This window comes from Octodon degus, unplaced genomic scaffold, assembly GCF_000260255.1.
Source record: "Octodon degus isolate 3935 unplaced genomic scaffold, OctDeg1.0 scaffold00107, whole genome shotgun sequence".
Lineage (NCBI taxonomy): Eukaryota > Metazoa > Chordata > Mammalia > Rodentia > Octodontidae > Octodon > Octodon degus.
In genome coordinates, this window is record NW_004524683.1 from 2,352,194 (window position 1) to 2,359,057 (window position 6,864).

The window sequence follows — 6,864 nt, forward strand, 5'->3', positions numbered from 1 at the left end:
ACGACGGCACCCCCAGCCCAGCAACCTTAACCCAGCCACCCAGAGCGAGCCCCGAGCCCCGAGCCCCACCTCCACCAGGGAAGGCGGTCACGCTCTGAGCTTTGCCCTCCGAGGACTCACCGTGTAGTAGGACAGCAGCCCCGCGTTGTAGTCCAGCACGAACCAACGGTACTGCCAGCCCTTCATCACGTTAGTCCATTTGCTCAGCGGCCCTTCCACGATGGACGCCATCTTGGGAGCCGCCAATGACAACAAACGGCCTGACGTCACTTGCCTATAAGGGCTTCAGCATGTGGGGGGCGGGGCTTCTGAGGTTTGGGCGGGGCCTGCGACGGCTGCTGTGTGCAGGCGAGAGAGCCACGCCCCCAGCGAGCAAGGTTTCTCCGGACGACTATTGTGTGTAGGGCTCCGAGCCTGGGAGGTAAGAGTGAATACTGCTAAGATTATTTATTCACATAAACAAAATTACAGGTTATGATGCCACATTGCTCTTCCCAAAGACTTCACATCAGATTGCTTTATGCATTTATTGTATAAGTATAATCATTTAATAAACACTTTCTAGACAATATACCAGGACTTTCATGGAGGGTGGGAAAAGGCAGGAACAGACAAAATGATTGGCCAGCGATACAGTCACTACTTACAGTGTGTAAATAGTTGGCTGCCTGGCCAACACCTGTAATCTCAGCAGTTAGGAGGCTGAATCAGAAGGATCCCTCAGAGTTGGAGTCCAGCTTAGGTTACATAGTGAGTTCAAGGCAACCTAAACTACATAGGCATGCCTTGTCTCAAAAAGCAAATAAAATTCGGAAGGCCTATGTAAAAAAATGTTAAAAGTTTTGAATAAAATGTTAATAAGAAAAGTAGAGATTGGGGTTCCTGTTTTAAGTTCCCAAACAAGGAAAGCCTAGAGGAAAAGGTTAACTTTTAACAAGAGCAAAAAACTGAAAAGAAGGGAGGAGGAGTATGGGGAAGGAGTCTTCCACAGAGAAAGCATAGCACAAGCAAAGATCAGATGTTGGGGTGAATCCAAAGATCAGATGTGGGGGTGAATCTGGCACCTTGGAAGAACAGCTGGGGAACAGTAAGTGAGGGAGAAAATAGATGCACTCACAACCTATTGTATCAGACAAAACATGTGTTCATTTGTCACATACTATATCCAGGCACTTTCTAAGGTCTTCTGGATGAGTGCTCTCGAACAGATTAAATTCTGGGATGAAAACAAATTTAAGAAAAGAATCTAACCCTAATAAGCACTGCATGGAACCTAACCTAATGAAATAGGTAATCTATGGGTGGGTACTTTCATGGGATGGTCAAAGCCCAGCTTCTTAGGAAGTAGGATTCAAACTGAGATGTGAAGGAAAAGAAAAAGGCAGTCATGCAAATATCAAGAGAAAGAGCTAAGGGGCCAGGGAGCTGGCTCAGTGGAATAAGCACTTGCCTGGCAAGCGCAGTGGCCTGAGTTCAATCCCTGGTTCTGGAAAAAAAAAAAAAAAAAAGAGAGAGAGAGAGAGAGAGAAAGAGCTAAAACGGAAGCTGAGAAATGTGGAATCCTGCAGGAGGGGGTGTGGAGGTGGGAGTTGAGGGAGTGGGGGGTGTCAGAGAGGGCTTACTTTGTCCTTTTTCTAAAATCAAAGATATTAAAGAATTTGCTGATTTCCATAGGAAGGAAAAACTGGTGACATCCAAGAAAGTGACATCAGCAGTGGAACCCTTGCTAAAACTCACACCCCAGTCCATGTGAAAGAATTGACCTTTGGTAGGAGCAGAGCTGTTCATCCAGTGATAAGTAGCAGAGGACAGAGAAGAGATTAGACGCCAGTGAGTTCATAGTCAGGTGATGGCGACATAAATGAGCTGCTATCATAAACAGCTAAGTTAGGTAGAAATAAAGTAGGCAGTCAGACAGGGCTGGATCCTCCAAGAAGTCAGTGTAGGACAGGAGAATGTGTCAGGACTGTGGCTGAAGGTGCATCTGAAGATTAAAGTCACCATGGCTCACTTTATATACCACTCTAAGAGATGGCAGGAGACTTGGAATTAATAATATCACCCATTTGAGATTTCCCAGTATTAGGATTGGGCCATCCTCTCCCTCCTACTAAGTCTAAGACCACTGAGACTAAAGCTACAAAATGAGCTCAAGACCAGCCTGATCTGTAGAGCAAGATCCAGTCTCAAAAAGACTGTGTTAATTGTAAGACAGTCCTCAGGTGAAGTCCATCAGGAGGCACTGCAGAAGAAATACTGCAGTCCTAGAAGATGATGGCCTCAAGGGTGTTACTGCTCCCTGAAGACTTTAGTCCTTGTTGTACTGGGAATCAAACTCAGGACCTTGTGCTTGCCAGGCAGGCACTTGTGCCACTGAGCTATATCCCTGGCACCCCCAAAGACTTTTTATTTTTTTTTTTATTTTTTTTTTAAGTTTTATTTATTTATTTATTTATTTTGTGTGTAGCCAGTTCAGCCCACCAGGGGGCGGGGCTGACTGGCATGTGGTGCTGGGGGATTGAACCGCGGTCCCTGTGCTTTGCTTAGCTTAGCTTGTTCTAAGTAGGTGCTTTTAGACCACTGAGCCATCTCACCAGCCCCTCCCAAAGACTTTTTAATGGAGCAAATTGTAGAGGTGGAAAATTGACACTGTGTAACCCAAGATTAATGTGTTCATGTCTTCATTTCTTTTCTTCTTTTAGACAGGGTATCACTATATAATCTAGCCTGGCCTCAAATTCACTATATACCCAGACTGGCCTTGCACTGGCCATCCTCCTGTCTCAGCCACTAGTTTTGGGATCACAAGACTGTACCACCTTGCCCAGATATGTCTTCCTTCTTAATGAAAAGGTTTACATGTAAAAATGTACATATGAATTTTTAAAATAGATTAGATGTACAGTAAGCTATCCTATCTAGATTTCTATAAATATGCTCCACAATGTTGACCTAACAAAATAGCCTATTGGTACAATCCTCAGAAGGTATCCCTGTTGTAAAGGGATGCATATGCCTCTGTCTGAATTTGTTGCATCTATCACTAATGGCCTAAGGCAGGATTTCTAACTTCTGTGTGTCTCAGCTTCTCCTCAGAGTCACATCTTTAAAATGTGAATAACAATAGCAATTGCCTTCAGATGTTGTTCTGAGGATTAAATGAGCTCACATGGGTAAAAGAGTTTAGAAGCTCGCCTGGTAGACAGGAAGTGCTAAATAACCAGCACCACACAACATGCATTCAATTGAGAGTAATACAGTCTTATTCTTCCCTTTTGGATATGTTTTCTCACTAAGCTCATAGTTTCTCTTTGCCAGGGACTACACCTGGAGTGTCATATACTTTATCACACATAATCATCACTAGTCCTATGAGCATCTACTTTTTACAAGTAGGAGAACTCAGATTTGAAGAAAGTAACTCACTTGCCTAGATACCTAATAATGCTCTTTGGTGAATAGCCGAGTTTGTACAAACGCATCCACCTTTTCATCATGACATATAGCCTCCCCAAAACACATTCCTCACAGAAATTGATATTCCAGAAACAGAACGGCAATACCCCTTGTGTTCCTAATAATGTCTTTTGGAGTAAGATATGTGTGAGGATCTTGAGATATCATGATTCAGATGAAAAGATTTATGTAGTATCAATTAATACTCAGCATTCTTTAAGAGCAAGAACCAGGTCACACTTATCTTTACAGCTCTAAGAACTAGCCTCACACACAAAAGCTACTTCCTAATTATTGTTTGATCTAAAATGCATTCCATTGAAACTGACCAAGAGCTTCAAGGATTGTGGTAACCAGTATTCGGGAGGCTGAGGTAGGAGGATCATTGGGAGTTCGAGGCCAGCCTGGTCTACAAAGTGAATTCAAGGCCAAACTGAGCCACATAGTGAGACCCTGTCTCAAAAAAGAAGAAAGAGGTGTTGAAGAGATGGCTCAGTGGAATAAGCACTTCCTTGGCAAGCTCAAGGTCCTGAGTTCAATCCCCGGTTCTGCTAAAAAAAGGAAAAAAAAGAAGAAAAAAAAAAAAAGGATTGTACTAAGTGCATCACCTACATTTTCTCCTATAAGAATCCTTCAAGATTGATATTATTATACCCATTTGACAGATTAAGTCAGTAGGGCGAAGCTACTGAGTGGATTGTCCAAGGGCACGTAATAGCAAAGCCAAAATTATAATCTTCCCTTTCCCCCAGATTCATTTCACCCAAGCTGCAAGTTAGATTTACATTGTCTATGGGTAAATAAAAGTTTTGGACATGATACAAATGGCATCATCAACTTCTAAATCAGTTTTAACATTCAACAGGGCCTCCAGGCACTGGAGAGCAGTACTTAGCTTCAAATGTCAAAACAGGGGTCCTGAGGAAGAGCTGAGAGAGAGGGCCATTCTTGATCATAAGCCCATATCAGTTCCACAGCCTGCTGTCTGCATGTCACCCTAAGTGTCAAACCTCATGCTTCGGATCATCGGCTAAAATTAAACACGGGGGAGACATAACAGCTCTCAGTCCTACATTCCTAAGGGACTGGCCCTGAGTGGCATGAAGAGGCAGCTGACGCACAGTGGAAAAAACAGCTTCAGACCAAAAGGGTAGAGATAATGTTAACCATTAAACATCATAAGCTCATCAAGGGCAGGAATTGGGATGAATTCATCCTGCCACTTAGAAAAATCAATACATATTGAACTCAAGATGTGATGGGGGATGTGCTGGCAATAGAACCCAGGGTCTTGTTCACAGCCTACAACTAAGGCACACCTCCAGCCCAAGGCATGATTTTTACAAGATCATCCTATAGCAAAAGCGAAGACAGAATGGAAGAGGGCAAGACCAGAGACAAGACAAAGGAACTGTTTTAAAAGTCAAGCAAGCAAAAGAAAAACCTAAGTTTGAACAATGACACCAAAGATTGAGAATGTGAAAGATACTGTGTTGTATATTTCTTTAGAAACATTCTAGAGATAAGATTGGAAAACGCAGTAAGTGATGGAATTAAATTAGGACAGCAGAAAGTCAGAGATAATACCAAGGTTCCTCAGTTGTGTAACTTAGAAAACTTCAAGTAGCCAAAAAAAATTTTTTAAGGAAGTACCCAAATGGCTTGGGTTTCACAATATGAAGTTTCCTTCCTTTGCACAGCTGTTTAGAAACGTGAATAGTTTTTTTGTTTTATTTTGGTTTGCCTTTTGTGGTGGTACTGGGAGTTGAACCCAGGGAGCACTGAGCTACATCCCCATCCCTTTTTAAAATTTATTTATTTTTAGTTTTTACTTTTGGTGGTACCAGAGATCCAACTCAGAATCTTGTGCTTGCCAGGCAAGCACTTATTCCACTGAGCTATCTCCCTGGCACCTCCTTTTTGTTTTTAGACAGGGTCTCACTGAGTTGTCCTGGACTTCAGCTTGCAACCCTCCTGCCTCAACCTCCTGAGTATTTCTAACAAAAACTATTTCCAACTTTTTCACAGTCAGGAGTGTAGGTGCAAATGACTTTATAATGAATTCTGTTGTTGCTAGTTTGCTGCTTTCTTTTCCTGAACTTCCCACCAACTGCTTTTTGTTATTGCTGTCATTGTTATGTTTCTTAATTGGCATTTGTTAGCCATCAAATAAAGCAACATTTCCAGAATGCTGGAAAACATAAGGGAAAACACAGAAACCTACAAAAATTTGACACCTACAAAAATTTGACTCTCCTTTGCTGGATGTAGAGGAAACAGATCATGCTTACATTTAAGGAAAGCTAAATATAACAGCAAGCCCTAGGCTGAGAAAATAGTGTAGTGGTAGATGCATGTTTATCTAGCATGCATGAGGCTGTGTTTGATTCCCAGTACTGTAAATAAACAAAGCAAAAAAAACAGGAAGTCCTGTTTATTTCCCCAACCAACCCTTTAGCTAGAGAGGAATAAAGTGAAGCATCATGTTTAGGAAAAGGTGACTATCACTTGAGGCAAAAAGGAGGTAAGAAAGGGAGATGAAATATTATAGGACATCTAGGCTCTCAGTGTACAAAGGCAAAAAAAGATCAATGAACCCATTTTGCCTTCTCCTAATCTTCCTTTGGAGATTCTCAACCTAGCTAGCCTGGGCTTTAAACATTTCGTAAACATCTTCCTGATCCTTCATTCCTTTGGATCCCATCTGCTCCCTGATTCTTCTTCTAGAGAACTAGGACATCTTATTGCAGCTACTTGTTAAGTATCTGGATCTTGGCTCCCTTCATTGGGCCTCTTCACGACCTCTGTCACCAGTCCAACCTCAGTCCTTACAGTGTTTGAGTCAGTGCAGAGGAGCACGGAAGCAGTGGGCAATCTGCTCAGCTGCAGCAGACAACTACCATCAAAGGGTCGGGAGGCCAGGGAAGCTGGCTTGCTGGAATCACAGTTCTGATTTGTGCTTTGTGCTTCTTTGGATTGGCCTAGAATAGCTAAAAGTGATTAGGAAGCTAAATTTCCCAAGCCACCCTCTCAGTAAATGACGGAACATCTTTTTTTTTTTTTTCTCGACAGAACATCTTCTGATGGCCAGTGACCTCTGCTTTTCTGCGACACTCCCACCATCAGCACATTGTATAGAACAGAGCAACTCAGGCTGAATGTTTGTGAAACTGATCTAAACTGAGTGCCTCATCTTTTTCACATTATTCACAGCCTTCTACTCATGATCTGCTAGGGAATCTCTGAGTATTCAAGTCCCAATTCAAGTGTCAGTTTCTCTTTCAGGCCCTCTGCATCCACCCATGCCTATATCTCCACAGACAGAACCAACCTTACCTTTGCCATCTCCCCAGCTGGTTACACACGGCTGAACATCTCAGAGTGTCACTCTTGTATTAACCTATGATG

At 42.6% G+C, this 6,864-nt stretch overlaps 1 protein-coding gene across 6 annotated transcripts in view; it reads right to left on the reverse strand.

Annotated features, from left to right (window-relative positions):
• Positions 1-282, reverse strand: part of Osbpl9 (oxysterol binding protein like 9) — a 160,555-nt gene extending 160,273 nt beyond the window's left edge. For 2 of the 6 annotated variants that reach the window (XM_004639129.2, XM_004639128.2), the window contains exon 1: positions 121-282. In XM_004639129.2, coding sequence (XP_004639186.1) covers positions 121-231 — 111 coding nt within the window. In that variant the 5' untranslated portion in view covers positions 232-282. The remainder of the gene's footprint in view (positions 1-120) is intronic. The other 4 variants (XM_023724180.1, XM_023724179.1, XM_004639127.3 and 1 more) reach the window with 3 other exon arrangements.
• Positions 283-6,864: the final 6,582 nt, after the last annotated feature.